The 27,832-nt window shown below is 38.4% G+C and overlaps 1 protein-coding gene across 1 annotated transcript in view; it reads right to left on the bottom strand.

The window, feature by feature from the left end:
* LOC147384086 (signal peptide peptidase 1-like) overlaps positions 1–25,028 on the bottom strand; it is a 34,155-nt gene extending 9,127 nt beyond the window's left edge. The window contains exons 1-6 of the mRNA XM_086426042.1: positions 24,896–25,028; positions 24,524–24,596; positions 23,167–23,282; positions 22,913–23,064; positions 22,715–22,800; positions 21,311–21,438 (exon numbers count right to left, since the gene is read on the bottom strand). Coding sequence (XP_086282168.1) covers positions 21,311–21,438; positions 22,715–22,800; positions 22,913–23,064; positions 23,167–23,282; positions 24,524–24,563 — 522 coding nt within the window. The 5' untranslated portion in view covers positions 24,564–24,596; positions 24,896–25,028. The remainder of the gene's footprint in view (positions 1–21,310; positions 21,439–22,714; positions 22,801–22,912; positions 23,065–23,166; positions 23,283–24,523; positions 24,597–24,895) is intronic.
* Between the last annotated feature and the right edge of the window lie 2,804 nt (positions 25,029–27,832).

Below are 27,832 nucleotides of genomic sequence, written 5' to 3'. Positions count from 1 at the left end.
AGATTTTGCAAAAGCTACACACAATGCTTCCTCTAAACCACCAAAAAGTCTTGTTACACCCTTTCTATTGGCAAATATGATGTCTTTTCTATTTTTACTAGTTTTCTGTTATTCTCTATGTATGGGCATTTATGTCTATTCACCTTGTTTACTATAAATACATTGACAAGATCTCTTTGAGAGACTTGATTGTTCTTCTTCTACAATTTTTCTTGGTATCAAAGCCCTAGAGGGTCCATCGATTGGTTTTCTCCTTCGATTTTTGGGCTTCTAGGAACTTGGTTCACTGTCGCCACCTCCCTCCCTTCTCTCCTTCCATCAACCCCTTTAGACCTTTGAGACCAAAACCCTAACAACTACAGCCTTCGTTGGAGGATCTCCCATACGGGAATTTTTTAGTTTTTTTTTTGGTCCCAATCGCATCTTGCGATAAGGATGGGTCCATGGCATTAGATCCCTGCGATAGGGCTGTGTTGGGTTTCTTTCTCTGAGTGATTAGGTCCATGCAATAGGCTAGACTGTGTTGATGTTTTGTTCTGCTGACTGGTCTGTACTGCTATGCTAGTGGCTGCGATAAGGGCAGTGCTTCTGGACTGTGATTATTGTATGTTGTTGGCTGGGTTGTACTGTTGTGCAGTGATAAGAAATTGTTTTTTGTTGACTGCGATAGGACTGTGCTGCTGGTTGTGTGGATGTGTTGCGATAAGGCGGGTATATGACAGCACTGTTGTGTTTTGAGATGGTGCTGATGTTTTAGCCCCTTAGATGATTGTAGAGACCTCCCTTCAAGCCAAAGCTTCGTCTTTTTGCCTCGGTTGTTCTTCTACTGAAGCTGAGCATCGAGCTATGGCCCTTAGCACATGTGAGCTTATTTGACTTTGATCCTAGCTGACGGAGCTGGGATTTCCTATTTCATAATTCCTCCACACTGTTTTACGACAACAAGCCTACTATCATGCTTGCTTTTGACCATGTCCTTCACGAAATAACGAAGCATATAAAGGTTGATGATCACTTTCTCAACGAGAAAGTTCGATATGGTGCCCTTCAGACTGTATTCGTATCTTCTTCAGATCAACTTGCCGACATGCTTACAAAGTCTATTACTCCCTCTGTCACCAGTTCTCGTCTTGTCAAGCTGGGCTTAGTTGATATATTTGCACCAGCTTGAGGGGAAGGCAGGAGAGGAGAGGGGAGGGGGGGTATTGGGAAATATGATATTCTTTTCTATTTTTCCTAGTTTTCTATTATTCTCTATGTAAGGACATTTATGTCTATTCACCTTATTTATTATAAATACATTGACAAGCTCTTTTGAGAGACTTGATTGTTCTTCTTCTCTTTCTCCAATATCCTCTTTTGTAAAAATCCTTCAACATGTTCATGAACCGCTTAACGATGAAAGTGTGATCAGATATTAGAATCCCTCTCCCCAAAATTCCTTTTCTAGACAAATATCATAGATGCTAGGGAAAATGTGATCTAGGCCATGGTTATCAAATCGGAATACAAGTTTAAAATGGCAAGGGAAAACTTCTTAAAAAATGAATAAAGGGGGAAAGAAACGAGAACAAAGCAGGAAAATATAATAAATATTAAAAAAAACATATTAAAATTATAAAATAAAAAATATAATATACAACTCATTAGAAATTTATTTTAAGTTTCCAAATATTTTTTAATAAAAAAGTACTATTGAATATCTATGCATGATAACCCATTTCCACAGATAATTATATATTTTATGATATTAAAAAAAGTCTAACCATATCTTTCGAGAAAAATAATACACTATTGAAAAGAAAGAAAAAAAAAGAGTACAACATCAAGATATTATCATTAAACAACATTTATAAACCAAATCATAAATAACCATAAGGCCATAGAAAGTAACCATATGCCTACAAAAAAAATGGCTTATTATTTGAAAAAAAAAAAAAGTGTTTAAAATGAAAAAAAAAAACATGTTTATTTGAAAAATTCAAGTTTTTTATTATTTCAATTGTTAGAGGTACAAAACACATTTTAAACAAGACTTCTTTCAACAAAAGAAAAAGGGTTTTTTGTGATTGATCCAAACTCAATGCCATCCAATCCAAGTAGGGTAGAGAACAAAAGCTAGAAAAAAATAGATAACAATAAAAACCCAACGATCCTACGATGGATATACACTTGATTATCAAAAGTATTATTCTCTAGATCTATTGATGAAGTTGTTCATTCTCAATGATTTTGATACACATTGGAAAACTTTATGTCTCTCCTTTAACCACCTTATCTGCAATTTTAGACTCAAACTAACCTCCATCCCAGGAAAAGCAATCAAAATTGTTTTTAAGCTCTCACCTCTTTATTAAATGCTCCAACGAGATTGGACCTCTTTTTTTGATAAGTAAAGAGATTATATAGAGATCGAAAAAAGGGAGGTTGAAATGACCAACTTATTAACAAGAGACCCAAATACACAATATAGTATATAGGAATGATAAAACACACCCACTCCCATCTACCCTACAAATCTTTAAAAAACGACACCCCAAACTCTTGATTACCATATCCTACAATGAATGCTCTTTTCCATCAAAGATACAGTTATTCATCTCCTACCAAAGGCCCTAACAAATTGCAAAAGGAGTAATGCTCTACAAGATCCTCTTGGACATCGAGAAAAATGCTCCCCATGCCATTCAAGAATGGAACAAAACCCACAGAGTACATAAGACATCCAACAATGCCAGACAAGGAAATCAAGTAGAACTGAATCTGATAGGCCACCGCGCAATGAATTAGAATACGATATGCTGACTCTACATTCCCCTTACGCAAGTAACACATTGATAGCCTCCTTGGTGATCTGATTCACCATAGTGATCTTCCCTAACACCATCAACCATATAAAAAAGACACCTTGGACGGGCTTATCATCCCAAAAAAACGATGCAGGGACAAGGAGAACTATTAGGTTGAATCAACGAAAGATGAAAGGATCTCACCATGAGACCTTGTTGTGCGACTCCCCCAAATTCTACAAACCACCTCATCATAAAGCACAGGAACCAACTCAATGGAAGAAATCAACCTACCGACATCATCCACCACTTAGTCATTGAAGGATCTTCTAAACCCAAAGTCGCACACAATCTTCCTAACCATATTACTGGACAGAAGACGTGTAAAGATTGAGGTACAATTGAATGTTGGTCAACGAAATGCCACTTGGCTAAGATTCCCAACTTTCTAAGGATATAATCAAGATTGCACAATGTTGGAGTGTAGACATCGAAATTTTGGCAAGGTCTCTACATCTTTCACAAAATTACAAGAAAGACCCTAAAAATGATAAATGGGCCTCGCAACCAAATTGAGTCTATTAATTGGGAACGTGCCCCCTACAAGTTTTGGTTTTGGGTTTTCACAGGTAAAACCCATTATCCAACAAATTCAACTGATCCATATTAAATATTGGGCCTTATACCCAAATAAATGAGTTTGGCCCAATAATAATCCATAGAATCCTTAAAATTGGATTTGGACAAATTTAGCCTTTAAACAAACCAAATCAAACCTCTTTAAGTTGAGGTATAATTGGAAAGCTAAATTATTTTAAGTCCATAAATACAAGAGCCTCTCTCATTGAGAGGGGATCTGAATCACTTTCTCTCAGAAAACAGAAGCTCTCCCTCTAGAGAAGAAGAAGCTCTCAAGCCCTCCTCCAGAGATAAAGCAAGGTTCTTCAGAGATCTGGACTCCGACTAAAGAGAAGATCAAGCATAAATCCCTTCTCCGAAAGTCAAGAAAACATTCTCAACCGATAAAGCGCGAAGCCCAGAGAGAAGAAGATCTACAGAAGCCTCTACAGAAGATCAAGCACAAAGCAAAGTCAACGTCAAAGCATCATTCTCAGCCGATAAAGCGCGAAACCCGAAGAGAAGAAAAGCTACATACATCATCACTATTTTTTTTGTACTTGACTGTTAATCAGAGGAAACACTGATATCTGTACCTCCTTTTTCATCGAAATCAATAAAATCATTTGCAATTATTTTTCACGAATCTCGAGGTAGATCCGTTTGAAATTTATTGTCGACAAATTTCTGGCATGCCCGGTGGGACGATCTCAACCTCTCATCTTTCAGTCAACTGCAAGAACATCACCTAAAGCATCGATGGCATCTCGCAACGTCAACGCTATCGCATCTGCCGTTACTGAGAAAGATAAGAAAATCCTTTCTTCCAATCTTGAATCTGATCAGGTTATTAGTCGCGATCATCATGTGACACGAACAATGACAAAGACTGGTGGAATCAATCTAATGGAGCCTCTCCAGCATCACTCCAAGAAACATGCTACAAAAACGGCACTTACCACGAAAGAATCGTGGGCGGATGTGGTAGAAGACGACTCATCAGATTCTGGATCTGATTCGAAGTCAAGCGAGGGATCGTCTAGATCTTTATCGATTACTTCTCCGTCACAAACTCACACATCCATCAGAGCAATGATGACAGCTGGAGCGCTAACGATGGAGGAACAAGTTGCTCAGATGGCAGACACCATCAACAAGTTAACAAAAGCAATGAAAAACAAAGACATTCAGATCGCAACCCTTGTTAGTCGTTTAGAGCATAAAGACAAGGAGAATGAATCAAGTGCTGGACCTTCGCATCCTCCAGGATTCACTCCTGAAGCGTACACGACTCCGCGTGAAGAAGAACGAAAAGACTATGCTGGCTCACGTAAAGCTACGCGAGACCCACCACATGGGTCTGTTGCCTCACTTTCCGTTCAACAGCTACAAGCAATGATTACTGACACCATTCGTGCTCAGTATGGGGGCATGCCACAGTCCTCATTGGTCTACTCCAAACCTTACACTCAACGCATCGAACAAATGCGTCTTTCGACAGGATATCAACCACCAAAATTCCAACAGTTCGAAGGAAAAGGCAATCCAAAACAGCATATTGCCCACTTCATCGAAACTTGCAACAACGCCGATACATTCGGAGACTTCATGGTGAAACAATTTGTTCGCTCCCTCCGCTGCAATGCGTTTGATTGGTACACTGACTTGGAACCCAACTCAATAGACAATTGGGATCAACTTGAAAGAGTGTTCCTCGGCCGCTTCTACAGCACTAGAAGAACAGTGAGTATGGTGGAGCTCGCCGCTGTCAAACAAAGGAAGGATGAGCCAGTTATCGAGTACATCGAGCGATGGAGAAATCTTTCCCTCAACTGTATGGATCGACTTTCTCAATCTTTTGCTATCGAAATGTGTGTTCAAAGGATGCAGTGGCAACTCCTTTACATCTTAAAAGGAATCAAACCACACAATTTCGAAGAGCTAGCTACTCGAGCCCACGACATGGAACAAAGTATAGCTGTGCATCAGACTCCACGACCAAGCGAGCCTCGAAGACAGGAAAAGAAGGATGGCAAGTCCTTCAAAACTAAAGAAGTCTTGTCTACCACCACTAGCAAACCTGTCAAGATTACAGGTAAAAGAAGAGAAGATCAGCCGCGAGCTGATTCAACACAAGAAAAAGGAAAAGCCTGGAAAACTCTCAAAGAGCTTGAGGCAAAAGAGTACCCTTTTCCTGATGCTGATGTCTTGGGCATGTTCAAAGAGCTGTTGAAATTAAAGCTCATTGAACTGCCAGTGCCCAAACGACCCGAGGAAGCAGGTCGCGACAATAATCCGAAATATTGTCGCTATCATAGGGTGATTAGTCACCCGATTGAAAAATGCTTCATCTTCAAAGAGAAGATTATGGATTTGGCACGTCAAGGGAAAATTGAACTTGACTGTGTCGAAAATGTTGCTACTTCCAACATGACCTCTGTCACTTTTGGATCTTTTGATCCAATACTCTTGACAAGTCAATATGCTACGCAGATTCCATCTCCTCAGATCACCAAAGTTTTACCTAAACCATCAAAACTCATATCCGTACATTTTGATGTTGAAAAGGCACATCCCACGCTGGGGGCAACGCCACATCAAAGAAAAATCATCACCTTTCCCACTTCACTTCAACAAGGACCACAATCTCATTCGGCTTCAAAATCAAAGTCAGGCATCTCAGAGTCTACTTCAGTTGATGATGAAGGGTGGACAGTTGTCACTCGTCAAAAAAGACGCCCTACATATGTGCCAACTCCTTCCATTTCGAAGCCAAAGAGAAAGAGAAGAAAGTCAAAACCAAGTACAGGGTCCAAGAAACGAAAGAGAGCAACAAAGAAGAAGGCTTTCCGAGTTCCGCCCGCAGACCCTGAAGACATCTTTCAACAACCTCCCCGTGTGCCGGTTACTCTTTTAAAATTCTTACCAAGGAAGCTCTTAAAGGAAGTCTGCACGGTTTCATGTCATCAAGTGGAAGTAGAAATGCTAGAAGATGATGTCAGTGATAGGTCCTAAGAACATCCTACTACTTCCAGTAATGGAGATCAACGACTTGAGAAAGACAATAGCACCTCGGAAATAGAAGATTCGCAAGTCGACTTGGATTTATCCAGTGAATTCCAAAAGGTTCAGCTTACTTCAAAGCAAAGCTCAACTGATTCAAAACAGGAAGTTCAACCTGACCTAGATCCACGACAAAACAGTATGTGTATGGCCACAATTACCTTCACTGATAAGGATCTCCAATTGGGATCTCGACCTCACAATAGGCCGCTTTACGTCACAGGTTATGTGAGGGAGAATAAAGTTCAAAGAAGTCTCCTAGATTGTGGTTCTGCGGTGAATATCATGCCAATTCGTACCATGAAACAAGTTGGGATCTCATTGGATCAACTTGCTCGCAGTAAGTTGATAATCCAAGGCTTCAACCTGGGTGGTCAAAGAGCTATCGGCATGATAAGAGTCAAGCTTTCAATCGCAGATTTGGAGTCAAAAGCGCTCTTCCACGTGATTGATTGTAAAACTTCATATCACTTGCTTTTCGGCCGACCGTGGCTGCATGAAACTGGGGTAGTACCATCCACGTTACATCAATGTTTCAAGTATTACCAAGATGGTGTGCAGAAACATGTAATAGCCGAAGATCAACCGTTTGACAAGACAGAAACGTATTTTGCAGATGCAAAATTTTATTTTGGAGGGGATGTCATTCAAGAAGCACTTCCAGTTTCAGTTCCTCATTCTAGTAAGCAAAAACCCGACAAAGAAAAGCATACTACGAATGATGCCGAGGAGATTTCTCCTGATCTTCCGCTTCAAAAAGAACGAAATAAGAAGCAAGAACCAGAAACTCGACAGATCAAGGTGGTCAATCAATGGTGGACGCGTCATCCACAGTTGTATTGCCAACCCCAATGCTTCGTTACGTGCCACAATCGCGACGAAAACCGGGACAATCACCTTTCGAAGAGATTTCTTCAAAGACCAAGCCTTCTGTCTCTAAAATTGAATTGGAGATGTTGAAAGAAGAATTAACCTTTCCGGTTACACCTCTCCAAAAATCTTACATAGTAAGGACACCCGTGGAAAACGTTGTCCCAACTATGTCAATCGCGAAGAACCATGAAGACAACCTCGCAAAAGTAGAGTCTAAAAGTTGGTTCGGTCCTAAAACTTCCAAGTTATTCAAGATTGCCGGTTATGGAAAAGGTGATCCTGTGCGATTGGGTAAACTACCCCAGACTGATCAAATTCATGGTTTAACTGTAACACAAGTCAAACTCGTTCGAGCTGGAGAAAGAGTTTCATTCACACGAGCAGGGCTAGGTTATACGCCAGAGGCTCCAATCAAAATTTCTAAGATGAAGACGGCTTCTTCACAACATACTACAGTAGAGGTTATCGATGAGTCTGTAGAAGAAACACAAGTTCCACGAACATCGGTCTTTCATCGAATTGGTAGCCACATCTCAATCACGTCGGTATTTGATCGATTGGGTGCTTTATATGATCATCATGATGTACAAATTCATAAACCTCGGGCGTCTGCTATATCTAGACTTGGTCAGAATGTTGGGGTAAAAATACGAAAAGAATCGCGACGTCGACCTAAGCCAATGAATAAACATGTGGAGCATAAAGATAGTAGTGGCTTGCATAGCGCTATTCTATCTCGCATGAAACGACAAGCAACTTTAGAAGTCTCAATATCAGATGCATTGATTGTGAAGCAACGCACCATCATCCTCACAAACCAAACGAGCAACAGCAGAGCTTCAACTGTTGAAACAGACAATTCTGAAGATATCGTTTCGGTAAATCATATTACCATTGAGGAATTCCATGAAGAAGATTCTACGTCGTCAGATGAAGAACTCGAAAATGCTCCACCGATCTTTGAAGAAGGCGGACAAGCCACTGTAGACGACTTGAAAGAAATAAATCTTGGGACAATTGAAGAGCCGCGACCCACGTTCGTCAGCACTCTTCTAAACCATCATGAAAAATCCGAGTACCTCAAGTTGCTACAAGAATACAAAGACGTATTTGCTTGGACTTACAAAGAAATGCCGGGACTTGACCCGAAGATCGCTGTTCATCAGCTCGCAGTTAAACACGGAGTTTGCCCAATAAAACAGGCACAACGTCGTTTTCGACCCGAGTTGATTCCACAGATTGAGACAGAGAACAACAAGTTGATAGAAGCTAGCTTCATCCGAGAAGTAAAGTATCCAACCTGGATTTCCAACATAGTTCCAGTAAGAAAGAAAAATAGGCAGATTCGAGTATGTGTCGATTTTCATGACTTGAATAATGCATGTCCAAAAGACGATTTTCCGCTCCCAATCATAGAACTTATGGTGGATGCAACCACAGGACATGAAGCTTTGTCTTTCATGGATGGATCTTCTGGTTACAATCAAATTCGAATGTCGCCAAAAAACGAGGAGCTTACGGCCTTTCGTACCCCAAAAGGTATATATTGTTACAAAGTTATGCCTTTTAGACTTAAAAATGCTGGTGCCACTTACCAGCGAGCTATGCAAAAGATCTTTGATGACATGCTACATGACAAAGTCGAATGTTACGTTGACGACCTAGTAGTAAAGTCCAAGAAAAGGGAAGATCACTTACAACATCTACGTGATACCTTCAACAGATTGAGACTGTATCAACTCAAGATGAATCCATTAAAATGTGTTTTTGGAGTTACCTCGGGCAAATTTTTGGGATTCGTGATTCGGCATTGCGGTATTGAAATCGACCGAAACAAGATTGAAGCCATTCAAAAAATGCCGGCACCAAAGAACATTCATGAACTCAAAAGTTTACAAGGTCGACTTCCCTATATTCGTAGATTCATCTCAAACTTAGTTGGGCGTTATCCCTTCAGTCGCCTGATGAAGAAAGATACATCATTTGAATGGGATGAAGCTTGTGAAAATGCTCTGAAAAGTATCAAGGAGTATCTTCTCAAGCCTCCAGTTCTTTCTGCACCAATTCCCGAGAAGCCACTGATTCTCTATATTAGTGCACAAGAAATGTCACTAGGAGCATTGTTGGCTCAAGAAAATGACGAAGGAAAAGAAGGTGCACTCTACTACTTGAGTTGAACTCTTGTTGGAGCAGAAGTAAACTATTCATCCATCAAGAAGACATATTTAGCGATCATCTTTGCTACAAAGAAACCCCGACACTACATGTTATCGCACACAATCCGACTCACTGCGCGAGCTGATCCACTCAAGTACATCATGACAAGGCCAGTCTTGTCGGGAAGACTAGCTAAATGGGCCCTTCTATTATCAGAATTTGAGATTATTTACATCCCTCAAAAGGCTGTAAAAAGGCAGGCGTTAGCCGATTTTCTTGCTGATCATCCTATTCCGGCTGAATGGGAATTGTCTCACGACTTGCCCGACGAAGAAGTATTCTCTATTGATGTGCTTCCAGCTTGGAAAATGTTCTTTGATGGCGTAACTAGAAGAGATGGAGCGGGGGACAGGTGTAATTTTTATCACCCCACAAAATGAAGTGTTGCCATTTTCATTTGCCTTGGCGAAATTATGCTCAAACAATGTTGTAGAATACCAATCTCTGATCAGTGGTTTAGAACTCGGGTTAGAAATGAAGTTACACCAACTCTATGTGTATGGGGACTCACAGCTTGTCATCAACCAACTCTCAACAGAGTATGACGTTCGAAAACATGAGTTGGTACCTTATCACCAGTATGCTACACAACTTATAAGTCAGTTTGAAGACGCTATGATCAAACACATACCAAGAGCCGAAAACAAGCAGGCTGATGCTTTAGCTAGTCTTGCTGCAAGTTTGACAATGCTAGAAGGAGAGACAATGAGTATTCCCATCTGCCATAGGTGGGTACTACCTCCTTTGATAGATGAAAATTGCGAGTCGCATGAAGCAAACATCGTCGAAATAACCGAAGTCAAAGATTGGAGACAGCCACTTATTGACTATCTACAGCATGGGAAGCTGCCAGACGACTTAAAGCACAAAATCGAAATACGTCGTAGGGCACCTCGATTTCTATATTTCAACGATAAATTATATCGTCGCTCTTTCGACGACATCTTAATGAGATGTCTCGGAGATGATGAAATTCAAGATGCTTTAGAAGAAGCACACTCTGGAGTGTGCGGTTCACATCAGTCAGGGCCGAAACTCCATCATAGTCTAAAAAGGATGGGATTTTACTGGCCTACTATGGTGAAAGATTCTTTAAACCATGCAAAGAGGTGTAAAGCTCGCCAATTTCATGGGGATTACATCCGTCAACCACCGGAGCCATTACATCCTACAATCGCATCTTGGCCCTTTGACGGGTGGGGACTTGATGTCGTTGGACCACTCCCAAAATCCTCAAGACAACATCTTTATATCCTTGCTGCAACTGATTACTTTTCTAAGTGGGCTGAAGCAGTTCCCCTTCGAGAGGTCAAGAAAGAAACGGTAGTCGACTTCATCAAAAGTAATATCGTCTTCCGTTACGGCATTCCACGATATATCATGACAGATAATGGAAAATCTTTTAGCAATACGCTGATGAATCAATTCTGCATGAAGTTTAACATTAAGCAGAGATGTTCTACAATGTACAACACTGCAGCAAATGGACTCGCCGAAGCCTTCAACAAAACTCTCTGCAAGCTTCTTGAGAAAGTTGTCTCAAAATCTAAAAAAGATTGGCATGAACGAATTGGAGAAGCATTGTGGGCATACAGAACCTCACCGCACCTCCACACAAGCCACACCTTACTCATTGGTTTATGGAGTTGAAGCTGTTCTCCCTTTGGAACGTCAGATACCTTCCCTAAGGATTGCGATCCAAGAAGGTCTGACCTGCGATGAGAATGCTAAGTTACGTCTGGCTGAACTTGAAGCGTTAGACGAAAAGAGATTGGAAGCACAACAACGGTTAGAGTGTTACCAAGCCCGTTTGTCACGTGCATTCAATAAGAAAGTTCGACCACGTTCTTTTCAAGTTGGCGATTTAGTTCTCGCTGTACAACGACCAATCATCCTCTCACACCGTTCTGGAAAGAAGTTTGATCCAAAATGGGATGGGCCTCATATAGTGAAAGAAGTATACACTAATGGTACATACATTCTTGTAACACCAGAAGGATTACGTTTTGATCCAATCAACGGCAAATTCCTCAAAAGATACTATGCTTGAAAGAATGATGCTCCCCAACACGAGCCTAAACTATTTGACAATGCTCCCCAGCACGAGCCTAAACTATTTGACAATGCTCCCCAGCACAAGCCTAAACTGTTTGACAATGCTCCTCGGCACGAGCCTAAACTGTTTAGCAATGCTCATTATCGTACGAGCTTAAATTACATGATACTCCTGACCGGCATGAGTTAAAACTGTGAACGGTCCAAAATAATAATAAAAAAAGAAGTTGAGCTCGCTAGATTGAAAACCTGAGAGGGCGATCTAGGCAAAACTTAGAGAATTATCCATCTGAACTACGTTATGGTTTGATCCCATTTTGGGTACGTAGGCAGCCTGTAAAGTTACTTCAGGTTCAACCACATCAACAAAAAAAAAAAGTAAAAAAAAAAAAAAAGAATAAAAAAAATCATCATACTCAATAATGCTCTAGCGCTAGAGTTTGGCCAATTGATTGTACAAATAGTTCGTCGCATGGTTCTTTTAGCCAGTTGACGTTTGTCAGCCAATTGACATTGTGCACTCTTAAACACTACTGATGAACAACTGCTTTAAAGATTGGCCAACCGGCTGGACAAATGATTCGTCGCATGGTTTTTTCTAACCAATTGACGTTTGTCAGCCAATTGACGTTATGATGTTGCTAGCCAGTCAATGATTGTGCAATCTTAAGCATTACTGATGAACAACTGCTTTAAAGATTGGCCAACCGGCTGGACAAATGATTCGTCGCATGGTTTTTCTAACCAGTTGACGTTTGTCAGCCAATTGACGTTATGATGCTGCTAGCCAGTCGATGTTGTACAATCTTAAGCATTACTGATGAACAACTGCTTAAAAGATTGGCCAACCGGCTGGACAAATGATTCGTCGCATGGTTTTTCTAACCAGTTGACGTTTGTCAGCCAATTAGCGTTATGATGCTGCTAGTCAGTTGACGTTGTGTACTTTTAAGCATTACTGATAAACAACTGCTTTAAAGATTGGCCAACCGGTTGGACAAATGATTCGTCGCATGGTTTTTTTTTAACCAGTTGACGTTTGTCAACCAACTGACATTGTGATGCTGCTAGCCAGTTGACGTTTATTAACCAATTGACATCATCCACTCCTAAGCATTACTGATAAACAGTTGCTTTAGAGGTTAGCCAATTAGCTGGACAAATAGTTCGTCGCATGGATCTTCTACGTGCATAAAGCTTGCGTACCGCGATTCTTTTAACCAGTTGACGTTTGTCAGCCAATTGACATCATCCACCCTAAGCATTACTGATAAACAGTTGCTTTAGAGGTTAGCCAATTAGCTGGACAAATAGTTCTTCGCATGGATCTTCTACGTGCATAAAGCTTGCGTACCGCGATTCTTTTAGCCAGTTGACATCATCCACTCCTAAGCGTTACTGATAAACAGTTGCTTTAGAGGTTAGTCAACTAGCTGGACAAATAGTTCGTCGTATGGATCTTCTACGTGCATAAAGCTTGCGTACCGCGATTCTTTTAGCCAGTTGACGTCATCCACTCCTAAGCGTTACTGATAAACAGTTGCTTTAGAGGTTAGCCAACTAGCTGGACAAATAGTTCGTCGCATGGATCTTCTACGTGTATAAAGCTTACGTATCGTGATTCTCTTAAGCAGTTGACGTTTGTCAGCCAGTTAACGTTATCCACTCCTAAGCATTACTGAAAAAAACAGTTGCTTTAGAGGTTAGCCAATTAGCTGGACAAATAGACGTCGCATGGATCTTCTGCATATACAAATCTTGCGTCATTTGATTCTTCTAGCCAGTTGACGTTTGTCAGCCAGTTGACGTTGTCACCTCCTAAGCACTACTGATGAACAGTTGCGCTAGAGATTGGCCAACTAGCTGGACAAATGGTTCGTCGCATGGTTCTTCTACATGTACATCGTTTATCACGCAATACTTTTAATAGTTCAACATTGGCCACCGTTAAATAGACTAACAGATAAATGTTCTAAAAGTTGACTGATAAGGGTTATAAGTTCTCAATTTGTAATTCTGGTTACAATTCATAAGAAAGGAAATGCGAGGATGACAAAGTTCAAAGAAAATATATGGGAAGAATGACTAAGATCCATACCTTCCTGTGGTTTCGAAGCTGTAGTCGAGCTGCAATCGACCCAAGAGAATCAGATCTTTATATCAATATTATTGGTAATCTTGGATCTGTAAGAGAAAGAGAAGCTCCAATGAAATTCATTCACAAGTTTTGAAAAAAAAAAAATGGAAAAAAGCTACGAACCCAATTTTACAAAAGTTTGAGTTTTATTGAAAGAAAAGTCTAATCGAAGATTCCGATTCTAAATCGATGAAGAATTTCAAATCCAAGAAGATTTATCTAAATTAGGAATTGATTTTAAAGATTTCTAATGGAATAAATCTCCTGATCAGATGAAGTTTCAAAAAAAAAAAATAATGATTTGCGGCCCATTGTGAGTCCGCTCAACTGGACCCGATTAACATTGAGGTTATTCAATCAAAAACAGCCCCAAAATCGGAATCAGTCCCAAGATCTTAGGAGCTTCTTAAGATCAGCCCCAAAATCTGAATCAGTCAAACTCAAACAAGAACATTCCATCAAACGTTTCTTCAATTCCGGATTTGAACCAAATCTTGAATAATAAAAAAAGCTTGAATAATGAACGGCCGAGAGTCGCCGAAAGCCGTGGAGATGACGAGAAAGCTCATAGAAATGCTTCAAGTTTTTGTCGAAAATCAAGAGAGAGAGAAGAATACCTATAAGTGGCTGCAACTAGGACGTGAGTAGATGCGCCGTGGTGAAGATTGCTCCAACAAAAATAGCATAAAAAGAAGAAGAGATCAAAACAGAGTTTGTGTTTCGAATTGCATCTTCCATCAACGATGATCTCTATTAATAAGAAAATTCGGAGTCCAAATCCTCGTTGGGTTCGTCGTCAAGTTCGTATAGAATTAAAACACTGCCTTGAGGAGGATTGGATTATAGATGCAAGAACATGAGCTTCAAGAGTCCTTCTTGGACACGGTTGTGGGTGCAGAAACGTAAAAAAAGAAGGAAAGAAAGCAAGAGAGATGGAGAATCGTCGATGGCTGAGAACGAAACTCCCCTTCCATGGCTGAAATCATGGCTGAGAACGAAGAGAACAGGGAGATTGAGATCGAAGGCAACAGAGAAAGAGGGATTTAGATATTAGTTTGGTTAAAACTTCTATTGACACCACGATTTTTTAATTCCTAAGCCGCAAAAGGTTTACACAAAGGCGTTAAAAAACAAAATCGATTAAAAAAAAAAAAGAAATTGATAGTAAGCTAAGCTTACTAACTTAGTAAGATTGGAATTTTACTAAGGGTTCTTGGTTCACCTTCAATAAAATCCAAAGCCCATTGTAAGTCCATTCAAAGTTGCCCAACCCGATACGAGATGACTCAATATATATAAGCCGACTCAATCGGATTCTGAGGCGACGTAGTTACAACACACCAAAAGACCAATATCAATCGAAGTGGGTTTTCTTTTTAAAAAAAAACCATTTTTCCCACAGCTTTTCCTTTTGAACTACTAGAGGTCGAGCTTTGAGTTCACCACATGAGGACATCATCACCATCAACAGCGACAATTGTTGATTGAAATTTAAACTGATCAGTGGGTATGCATCTCAAACATATATGAGTTGCTGGATATTTTTGGGGGTTTGATCTTATACAACTCATATACACAAGCCTTGGGTTTTAGATATTTTGAAGGTCTAATCCTATACATCTCAGGTACCATTAAGTTTTGATTTGGAATATTTTGGGGGTATAATATGGTGCTTCTCAAGTAAACTAAATCTCAATATAATTTTGTGGTTTTCAAGAAAATATTATCTAAAAAGAAAATTATGAAAGATTATTTTCTTGGGAACTATCAAAAGGTTGCTTCCCACATGATTGCAAATTGAGGTCATGCGTTACAAACTCCTCCAAGCTCAAGTACTTGTAATTTTTCGAGTAAATCCTTCAAAATACCAAGTCAAAAAGATAAAGGAAGTTCATTTTGATTGTGTTCTCCTTCAACAAGTTTTCAAGGAGGCAAAGTACGATCGATATCAAAATTGAGGACCTTCACTAGGCTTCAATAGCTTGAAAGACAAAGGAACTAAAAAGCATTACAAGGAAATCAGATGAAAATGCCAACATAAAGGTTACTCTTTACTAAAGCATTTACACTCCTTACAACATATCAACAATGCATCATCGTCAGATACGCATTCGACAATGCATTTTTGAGGGGGCATTTGTAGACATCGAAATTTTGGCAAGGTCTCTACATCTTTCACAAAATTACAAGAAAGACCCTAAAAATGATAAATGGGCCTCGCAACCAAATTGAGTCTATTAATTGGGAACGTGCCCCCTACAAGTTTTGGTTTTGGGTTTTCGCAGGTAAAACCCATTATCCAACAAATTCAAGTGATCCATATTAAATATTGGGCCTTATACCCAAATAAATGAGTTTGGCCCAATAATAATCCATAGAATCCTTAAAATTGGATTTGGACAAATTTAGCCTTTAAACAAACCAATCAAACCTCTTTAAGTTGGGGTATAATTAGAAAGCTAAATTATTTTAAGTCTATAAATACAAGAGCCTCTCTCATTGAGAGGGGATCTGGATCACTTTCTCTCAGAAGACAGAAGCTCTCCCTCTAGAGAAGAAGAAGCTCTCAAGCCCTCCTTCAGAGACAAAGCAAGGTTTTTCAGAGATCCGAACTCCGACTAAAAAGAAGATCAAGCATAAAGCCCTTCTCCGAAAGTCAAGAAAACATTCTCAAACGATAAAGCGCTAAGCCCGGAGAGAAGAAGATCTACAGAAGCCTCTACAGAAGATCAAGCACAAAGCAAAGTCAACGTCAAAGCATCATTCTCAGCCACGCGAAACCTGGAGAGAAGAAAAGCTACATACATCATCACTATTTTTTTTGTACTTGATTAGTCAACAATAAATTTCTACGGATCTACCTCGAGATTCGTGAAAAATAATCGCAAATGATTTTATTGATTTCGATGAAAAAGGAGATACAGATCCCAGTGTTTCCTCTGATTAACAGTCAAGTACAAAAAAATAGTGATGATGTATGTAGCTTTTCTTCTCTCCGGGTTTCGCGCTTTATTGGCTGAGAATGATGCTTTGACGTTGACTTTGCTTTGTGCTTGATCTTCTGTAGATCTTCTTCTCTCCGGACTTCGCGCTTTATCGGTTGAGAATGTTTTCTTGGCTTTCGGAGAAGGGCTTTATGCTTGATCTTCTCTTTCGTCGGAGTCCGGATCTCTGAAGAACCTTGTTTTGTCTCTGGAGGAGGGCTTGAGAGCTTCTTCTTCTCTAGAGGGAGAGCTTCTGTCTTCTGAGAGAAAGTGATCCAGATCCCCTCTCAATGAGAGAGGCTCTTGTATTTATAGACTTAAAATAATTTAGCTTTCCAATTATACCCCAACTTAAAGAGGTTTAATTGATTTGTTTAAAAGGCTAAATTTGTCCAAATCCCATTTTAAGGATTCTATGGATCATTATTGGGCCAAACTCATTTACTTGGGTTTGAGGCCCAATATTTAATATGCGGATCACTTGATTTTTATTTAAATCATGGGCCTTATCTGCGAAAGCCCAAAATCCAGGCTTGTAAGAGGCACGTTCCCATTTAATGGACTCAATTTGGATTTGAGACCCATTATAAAATTAGGGATTTTTATTTATAAAATTTGTAAAGGCCTCCTCAAAATTTTGGTGCCTACAAATGCCCCCTCAAGGATGCATCATCGAATGCGAGGCTGAGGATGAGGTATCCTTGATTATCTCGGCTGACATGTGAAAGCTTCGAGTTTAGAAAGATTTGCCACGTGTCTTTGGAATCTTATAGTAGGACGTTTTTCACTAAAGGATGAGTGATCCTTGAGAACAATTTAACCCACATGAATAATGTGCTTTGGTTGTACATTGTACATGTGTGCTTCAAAGTCTTGAAGTTGGATTTAGGCGTCCTCCAAAGGAGCCAACGTCCCTTAGTAAGATTTGAGTCTTACTAAGTTAGTAAGAGTAGCCTTGCTATCAATTTCTTTTTTTTTTTTTTCGATTTTTTTAACGCCTTTGTATAAACCCTTTGTGGTTTAACAATTAAAAGCTGGGGTGCCGATAGAACTTGTATCCAAACTAATATCTAAATCCCTCTTTCTCTAAAGTTCAGTTCGTTCTTGAGAACTCGATTGGAGCTGCTTCTCTCTCAGATTTCAGCCATGAACTCAGCCATAGAAGGAGAGTTTCGTAGGTTTTGAAAACCGATTTTGGATCTCGGCAACTTTCCATCTCTCTTGCTTTCTTTTCTTCTCTTCTTCCCCCCGTTTTTTTGCCCTCATCACCGTGCCAAAGAAGAACGCCTTCTTCTTCAACGAATTTGGGTGAGTTTTTTTTTTTTCAATCCATCTCAAACACCAACTGATTTCAATAAAGATTCGTCACTTTTAAATAACACAGACGTCTGCTAATGGCGGCAATTGATTTTTTTTTTTTTTTAGGGATTGGCAGCAACACATTGATTCTTGGAGTGCTGATTTTTGAAGAGATTTTGCAGCAACACGTTGATTCTTAGACCACTATGTGCCCACAGGTAACCTCTCTTCCTTCTCCTTCGTCTTCTTTAAAAAAAAAAAATTTTGTTTCTTTTTTTTTGTGTGCCCAAAACAGGGGCTGCGGCCTCTACCCACAAACGAACCGTCTGGGTTCGTTTAAATCTGATCCAAACCGAGTATAAGCATCCGTGGATCGTGAGTTGAGGACGCTATTCAATCTATGCTGAAGAAACGTTTGATGGAATGTTCTTGTTTGAGTTTGACTGATTCAGATTTTGAGGCTGATTCCGATCTTGGGGCTGTTCTTGATTGAGCAACCTCAATGTTAATCGGGTCTAGTTGAGCGGACTCACAATAGGCCGCAAATCATTTATATTTTTTTTTGGAACTTCATCTGATCAGGAGATTTATTCCATTAGAAATCTTTAAGATTGATTCCTAATTTGGATAAATCTTCTTGGATTTGAAATTCTTCATCGATCTAGAATCGGAATCTTCGATTAGATTTTTCTTCTGATAAAACTCTGACTTTTGTAAAATTGGGTTCGTGGCTCTTTTCCATTTTTTTTTTTTTTTACTCTAAACAGAGTTTTAGTTTCATACAAACTCGACAACGAGTTTGAAAGAGATTTGGACTTCAATTTCCTTATGGATAGAACGCACCAACGAGAGTTTTTTTTATTTCGAAAGATTTAATTCGACAATTCACATCTCATCGAGTAGGGTTCTATTTTCTGATAAATAGAACACAAGTTGCTGTAGAAGGTTTGTCTTCTCTTATTTTTTGTTTTGTTTTTTTTTTTAGCACACAGATCTATACTTTCTTAGAGAATCACGTAGTAGAGGCTGCCCATAGACCCTTTCACCAACATATTTTGGATGCGATCTTTTGCACTAGCACCCTTAAAGATGTGGTCGATATTGTCATTAATATGAAAGCAGCACAATTCACTATTGATCTTCGAAGTTGTGTACAAGGCAATTCCTTATCCTGTAATTTCCCATCTTTGGATAGATTTATAATGACATTCACAATGCTGTTCACATACATTGTTTCTTCAATCACAATCTCTACCGCAGTTAATACCTTTTGATAATTAGGATAATACCAGACAACTTTTACTTGTTCCAAAAATCAATAGTTAGAAGATCCAACTTTAGAATGGAATTCTACACTTAGTTTGTTAATCCAAACTACTAGCTAACATGGTTCAGAGATCTAACTTCATTCACCAACCCATGACACAGTGATTTTCACTAAAGTATAACAAAATCCTCCTCTTTTTAGAACAACTTGTTGAAGGATATGAATAGAGTCCTTTGAGCATATAAAACAATCTTCTTGAATTGATTGTGATTTGAATCCTTCTTTTGATTATTTTGTTATACTTTATCTCTTCTCCTTGTTGGGTCTCTTTTTTTTTTTTTTTTTTTTTTCAGAACTTATGAATGAATCAATATTGAAACTTCTCTTTTTCTTACAGATCCAGGATTACCAGTATATTGATACAAAGATCTGATTCTTTTGACTCGATTGCAGCCCGACTATAGTTTTGAAACCACAGGAAGGTATGGACCTTAGTTTTTAAACCACTTGGCTAAGATTCCCAACTTTCTAAGTAAGGATATAATCAAGATTGCACAATGTTGGAGTTACTTCACTACTTGTCCAAGGGAAAAATGCATTGGCTAAGAAGAGATTGGTAAGTTCAAGTTTCTCCACAAAATTACACATGCTTGGCGTGATCTTACAAGTTACAACCCCAAGCTTTCATGGGGAAAGAGAATGACATTAAGGTCAATCCAACACATAAAAGGTAATTCCATTAGTCACCTATAAAAAAAAATTCCATTCATCATTCACTTTCTTGAATTTTCCCAAAGAATTGCATGTGAAACTTACAATCATTCAATCCATAACACCCTCTTAAAAATCCCAAATCACATTGCTTCAAAAGAGAGTTGAACATGGACATGGAGTGTATGTGTGTGTGTGCAAGAGAGATAGAGAAAGTATTTATTGTAAACAAACTAAGAATGTATCTTTGTTCTAGAAGAACCAAATACAACAACTTCCTCTGACGCGATGCATTTTAAACACCAACTAACTTATTTAAACTGCAATATATTCAGGGTGCAGCGTCAACGCACTTTTTTAACACTACAAGAGGATAAAGTTTAAGTCAAAAGCTTGTGAATAGAAACAAGAAACATATAGGTGCAAGTTGAAGGTTTTAAGAGAGCCAGAGGCTGACCAAAAAGAACGTGGATTGAGCTATGAGCAGTCACCATCGCGATAAGGACAAAATTCAAAAAATACGGTAAAATCAGGATACAATCGGAAAAAATTGAGCTAGGGTTAGGACCAGGTAATTGTTCCTACTAGGTTTTGTTCTTATATTATATAATCAAATACCATGTTAAATTACAATAACAAAAAACCAAACCCCATATTAAATTGCAAGTAATTATAGGCTATAAGACAATCAAGGTTTATATTGTTCAAAATACAAAAAGATTACAATCATGAGTGTAAGTTAAAATTCATGAATTGACAAAATCAATGACATCTTCATTTGCATCCTCCTTATCAAACACTTTATCGGTGGTCATCTTCTCTTACTAGTTCATCAAGGACATCTTTTTTTTCAATTTAATCACAAAGTTTGTGATTTCATCGTGATGTTCATCATTTAATCATGAAGTTTGTTACAGTCGAGAGTTAGTGGAAAAGTCACAATCAAATCGTGATTAAATCAGTAAAGGAAAATTTCAGGTTTTAATCTTGACTTTTTCAATAAGTCAAGGATTTTGGTGACTATGGGTATGAGAGCAGATATGAACACATATTACTGGACAGAAGACGTGAATTTAGACAGAATTGAACGGCAGAACAGCAGCCAACCCAAAAATTTTAGATAAGGCTTGGATGATAAAGTAAGGCATCTAATAATATGTGACCCTCCAACTTGGTAGCTGCGGAAATGGAACTAACCAGTTTCCCAAGGCAATATAGGACTCTGAAGAATAAATATGTGATTAATAAAATACAAAACGCGAACATTCAGCCTTCTGTGCAACAGACACAATCAAACCTGAATGCAGAATGCAAGCCCCAAGATGTTGTTTGCAAGCCAATGCTTCTGTTTAGCATACCATGCACAGAAGAAAGTTCCTGGAATTGCTGCAAGAACCTGAGACCTCGTGAACTCAACCTCCACAGCTGTGTAAGAAAGGCACAAAGGTAAAATCATTCTGCATAACACAGGTATAATCAGTGTGCGACTGGATCAAATGGTCATTAAAAGGAACAGAAATAAAGAAAAGAAAGCAATACGTAAACAAGTGCACAACCATAGTATAGTGTACTTAAAAGATGAAAATCTACTAACTTCCCCAACAAAGAAAACTACAACAACTCGTAAGCAGACACCACATTTGAAACAGAAAGTCATTTTATTGTACATGCCTGTGTAAGTCAACAGCATCAACCCATTTATGAAATCAAATTTGAAAATGTTTGTCATCTAAGAAGCATATGTTGAACAATAAAAACATACCAATCTGGAGTCCTGTTAAACATACAAGCAAAATTTAGAGAGCAGGAAGACTAAATACATACTCAGTATCTCGGACATGTTGGTAACACATGGATACAAGGTTCCTAATACCAAATTGTGGACCCTAAGGTCTTGTTTCTTTTCCATCTAAAGCACTGAAGTTTTACTATTGTAAAACAAAAATGTCAAAAAATATTCTCCTGTTGAACTTGAAGTCATACATATTCATACTAAACCTAAAGGAGATGAATTATTTTTAAATAAATTTTAAAGCATCCCAAACAAAGGTTACTCGAATCAAATCAGAGATGACTCAATTTCTCTTCAGTTACATACAGCTTTTAATAGGACATTTGAGGTGCAGATTCAAGCTATTTTTAATACCTAGTAGTATGATCGACATAATCTCCCAAGAATTTAACAACGATTTATTCTTGTTTAAAATCAACAAGAGTTTCTTTGTACCATTCACTGGTTTTAAGTCAGCTACTCTGAAGAGATGAACCATATCTGTAGAAATCAGATTTGGTGATTACATTGACTGATTGAGTATGACTTGTGCCAGTGAAATGACCACCTGCGTTATTGTCTTGAAAACATTTTGGCAGCCGAATAATGATATTCTTAAAAATGTGAAAAGAAAAACATAATTTCTGGAAAAGAAATCATGTTTATCCCCATTACGAATGACGTGGGAAAATAGTGTGTGTGTGTGGTGTGTGTGTGTGTGTGTGTGTGTGCGTGTGTGCGTGTTTCTGGGTATCAGTGTCAACATAGTGTTTTTCAAATGGAAGCAATCAAAATATCATAAACAAAGCCAGTAATCAAGTAATAAACCATCACCAAGACTATTAAGAAACAATGCAAATATGTCCTAAATAGAAACAGGACAAACATTTACAATCAGCATTTGGAATAAAAGAGGAAAATAGAACATACAGCGAAAATAAGGAAGATGCCAAGTAATAAGGTTGTCATTCCAATGTGTTGGAAGAAAACGTCCAATTGCAGGTAACAATGTTGCACTGTCCAGAAAAAGGGAAAAAAAAAAACAGATGATGTGAAATACTGAAAGAATAAAACTAACGAAACTCAAAATTAAAACTTTAGAGAATGACCCGCAATGAGAGAACCTACGAAAGTGCGATGATCCCAAGTACAAAGAAGTAGCATGTTAGTACAGCATTAACCAAGTCTTTCGATAGAAATTTGAAGAGTAAAAATAGGGATAAGAGCATTGCACTCCCAACAAAAGGGAAGCGCATGGCATGCTCTTTCGACATCGTTTCCTGCATGATTAAGCTATCACATTAAAACGATACCAAAGAAAAGGTATATTGGCAACCTGTACTAAAGAAAAATAAAAAATTTAACAAGGCCACTATACTTACTGAAGGTGGGGTTGGCTTGACCGACCGGTAACAACCCACATATACCGTCAAGCATGCTGTCAAAATAACATTTAAATTTGGATCTACCTTCACAACAAGCGGTGCCAATGTTAAACCTGGGACACAAAACATATGAGTTCATTAACTCAAATGCTTATCAAATAAAAAGCATGCATAGCGAGATTCATCAAGACAAGCTTCACCAAAATACTAGACAATTAAAAAATTAAGCAACTTTAAGGTCGTGGGTCAAGTCCAGCTTACCCATAAAAAATATATATATATTAGGCACTTTTTTTTTAATATAATAAAAGATATTATTAGACAATTGTTTGAGCTTGCAATTCAACTATTAAAGCAAGTTTATTAGGTACCATCATGGCGTCATCTACTGAACACTTGGGTCTAAAACTTATATTATGACCACTGTCACAAAATTCACCAAATAAGGGACCAGTCGATTTGTTATCAAAAAAGGGACCAGCCGACTAAATCAAAAAATTAATCAACAATTTTCCTAAAAGCACAAAAAATGAACCTCAAAGGAAAAAAACTTACCCACAAGATTCTATCTTCTTCAACCTTCAAATCTCAAGAACAAGATAGTATGTTTTTAGGGAGATTGAATATGATGGCTTTTCGAGAAGAAACCCCACAAATAATTTGTATAATCCCACAATTGTTTGCCAAAATGTTGTCCAGATCTATCCGAACTGAAATAATTGCTGAATCCAAACTTGGTTGTTATGGCTATGACCCCAAAAGATAAGGGCTTAAAACTTTATGCACCATTATTGCCCATGTGCTTTTGGTTTATTGGTTCATATCAAATGGCATCAAAGCCAACTAATGGGTACCAAAGTGAAAACTCCCACAACCGGGAGAGGGCTACCTAGTGCGCATAAAAAGAAGGGTATCAAAGTGAAAGCTCCAATGTAGTGGGCCACCACGATCGGGCAGCTAGGAGTGTGGTGAGGTGTCATGACTTGTGGGTTGTGACCATAGTGACAAGATTCTCTGATTTTTTGAAAAAGTCGTGATTAATTCATGATTCTTTCAACTGGCGATTTAATCCCAACTTATTCACAAACCTTTGAAAAATACATTTTCAGATTGTACTTTAATATGAAATTTTGTATAATATTAATGTCAACTGACAATATATTTTATTTTTCCCTTGCTGAATTTTCCCAAATCCCGAACTTGTCACCATGCTTGAGACCTAATCCCCAAGTGATAAGTGATTATTGCTTAACATTAAGCACCATGAACTCCTATTAAAGTATTGGTTAAGTTCGTATCAAGAATCCTACAAACAAACAAATAATCTGAAATTAATTAATACTCAAATCCTCACCTGCTAAAGCCAAATTCGCAACGCGTTCACTGGTTATCATCGTCGAGTGACTTCGAATCCAAAGTATTTTTGGCTATAAAAGCAGAATTACAAGCAAATAAAAAAGCAATTTTATATGTGGTTTGATGAAGTTGAAACCTGTTCTTGCTAAATACAAGGTGTGAAATTAAAGGGGAAAAAAAAGTATAAAAAATCCAGCAATCAATCTGAAATTATTTTTGTTTTATTTTTCTTTAATTGTCTCTAAGAACAAGAACGTATTGCAGAACAACCAAACCCTAAATTTAATCATCAAATACAATAATTCTAGATAATTACAAAAAATGAAATAGATTACTGGGAGAAACAGAAAGGAAATTAGAGAGGCCTAACCTTAGAAAGGAAAGAGAATCAAGAATTCGATATATCGATACTATTTGAAGACGGAGATCTTTTTAGCTTTATTTGCTTTTTCCCAAATCCCACGTAAAGACAGGTTAGGGATTTGGCTGCCGTTCCACTTGCGTTCAAGTAACATGAAAGCTGAGATGGTGTTTCTCACAAATACCTTTACCGCGTGTTAGAGACACTAAATAATGCCACTTCATAGGTCATCTTTACATGAGTTTTGGCTAAGGTTGTTAATGGGTATCCAATTGCCTGATTACTTGATGTACCTTAAACCGATTAGTCGGTTTTGAGTCTACCAATATGAACCTGATCATTTCCAAGTCTTGTTCTAGGTAGTTATATTAAGGACATAATAAAAGTTAGGTCTCATTTGAGTACTGTGGACACGAAATTTTCGTTTCCAAATATCTCAATCATTTTGGGTTTTTGGAGTCGGCACCATTTTTTTTTAAAGGGTGTGAATGGTCACCCGTGATGCACCTTTTGAAAAATCAATTTTATAATGTTTAGTGACTCTCGTACGGATAAGGTTTACTAGTCCAACTTTGGATCTAAGTAAGGGGGTTCATATTAGGGAGTAGGGAAGGTGTTAAGCACCCTATTCCTTCCATCGTTGGTGGTAATCTCATATTCGATTGATTTAAAATATTTTTTTTAAAAAATTTGAAAAGATCCGATATGTGCCCTCAAGGGACTTTGATTTTGATTCAAATCATTGAGGGCATTCTTATTGAAAAATGGGCCATTTGATGGTTCAAGTATTTTGTGGTGTGTGCATAGGTGTAGAGAAAGTGGAGAAGTAGAAGAGGAGAAAGTAGAGAGACGAGAAGGGGTATTCTTTGTCCAAAACCTACCTTGATCTTCTTGACCTTCAAATAATGAATCTTCCTTGACTTTTCTTCAATGGAAGATAAAAGGTTGAGAGAAAATGATGCTTGACTTTGAGAGTGATGCTTAACTTAAGAATGAGTTGGGAATTGAGAGTTTAGAGTAGAGGGTTGAGAATGAGAGAATATTTTTCTTAATTTTTCATTAGGTGCTGTGAGTTGAGAGTGATAAGGGTTTTATAGGAACTTGGAGGTTATTTTAGGGGTAGGTTGGGGTGAAATGGTGAAAAAGAGTAGAATGGTTTAGATGTCTCTCGTCCATCCAATTTCAATTTTAATTGTAATTCATGTCAATGCAATAAAAATCATAAATTACCATTTTCTACTTCTATTCACTCTACCTCTTTGCCTTTTGAAGTTATATTTACTGATATATGAACATCACCAGTCTACTTTGTTGATAACTTTAAATAATACGTCGTTTTTGTCAATCATTTTACAAAATATATCTGGCTTTATCCCCTCAAACACAAATCTGACACACATAATTTCTTTGTGCGCTTTAAAGCCTTAGTAGAAAAATTCTTTAATAGTCCAATCATAACTCTTTGCTCTGACAATGGGGGGGGATATCAAGCTCTCTTTTCACTCTTAACAATCAACGGGGTCTCACATCTTACTTTTTCACCTCATACTCCTAGACACAATGGGTACTTTGAACGTCGTCATCGCCACATTGTCGAAATGAGTCTTTCTCTCTTTACCTATGCATCCATGCCTCTATCGTATTGGCCTTTTGCCTTTTCTACTGTTGTTTACCTCATCAATCGCCTCCCTACACTAACTTTAAATCACCTCTCACCATATCTCAAGCTCTTTGGCAAATTCCCCAATTATTCAAAACTTCCAAGCTTTGGATGTCTCTGCTATCCTTGGTTTCGTCCATACACATCCCACAAACTCGAGTCTCGTTCCTCTTCTTGCGTGTTTGTCGGATATTATCCCACTCAAAGTGCATATCTATGTCGTGACACATGTACCACTCATTTATACACTTCCCGTCGTGTCCGCTTTGTTGAGTCAATTTTTCCCTTTGCCACTTCTCATACTTCTTGTAAACACCCCAATTTGAACAGGTCCATACTCAAAAGGGCCCAAAAAACAGATTTTTTAATAAAAATTGCCAACAGGCCTCAAAGGCCCAAATCAATCAAAATATGACATTTTGATCGAATAGAGGCCCCTAAGACCTTCTAATAGTTTGGTGGGCCAATCAAAGGGATTTAACATACCTTACACCTTCCCAACCTTCATCGCTCCTCTCTTATATCCCGAAATACCTGATTTTCAACGAAATTCTCCAACGGGCCTAAAAAGCTCGATTTGCCAACACGTGACATTTTAATCAAACCAATGATTTTTAAAAATCTCAAAAAAATAAATAAAATTAAAAAACGAGACTTGGGACGCCTACCACCTCCTATACCCTTCATCTCTCTACTTCCAAATCCGAAAAAGACCCTTAACCCACCTAAGGCCCATAAACCCTCAATCCTCTAAAATCAATCTCTCATCTGTCCCCCCAACCTAAACTTGATCCCACATCACCAAAAATCTAAACCAATCTAAACCCTCATAATCATTTCCAAAACAACTCCCAACCAATTCCTAAAATCCAAAATCATTCCATAACCCAAGCCCAATACACTAAAAAGCCCACAAACCCTTATCCATACATAATTCACATCCAACCTATAATCCTAACCCACAAACCACTACCCACATCAACCAATCACCATCTTGATAATCAAATATGACACATGTCATCACCCCATCTCACTTCCCTCATCCAACTACCTACCCCCATTAAACCTCATCTACCCACACATCAACCCATCATCTTTTCTCTAAAAAAACACATCAACCCACCTTCCCCTAACCTACTTCATAATTTCCTAACCCCTATTCTCTCAAATCAAACACATCAACCCACACCTCCTCCTTACCTATCATCATCATACCTCCCCCTAATCTACCATCATCATTTCGTATAAACGCATCTCTACAACCTAAACCTATACCCATCCTCTCA

Source organism: Akebia trifoliata, chromosome 15, assembly GCF_017979445.1.
Source record: "Akebia trifoliata isolate Shusen 1 chromosome 15, ASM1797944v1, whole genome shotgun sequence".
Taxonomy (NCBI): Eukaryota; Viridiplantae; Streptophyta; class Magnoliopsida; order Ranunculales; family Lardizabalaceae; genus Akebia; species Akebia trifoliata.
This window is presented reverse-complemented; position numbering and strand designations above follow the sequence as displayed.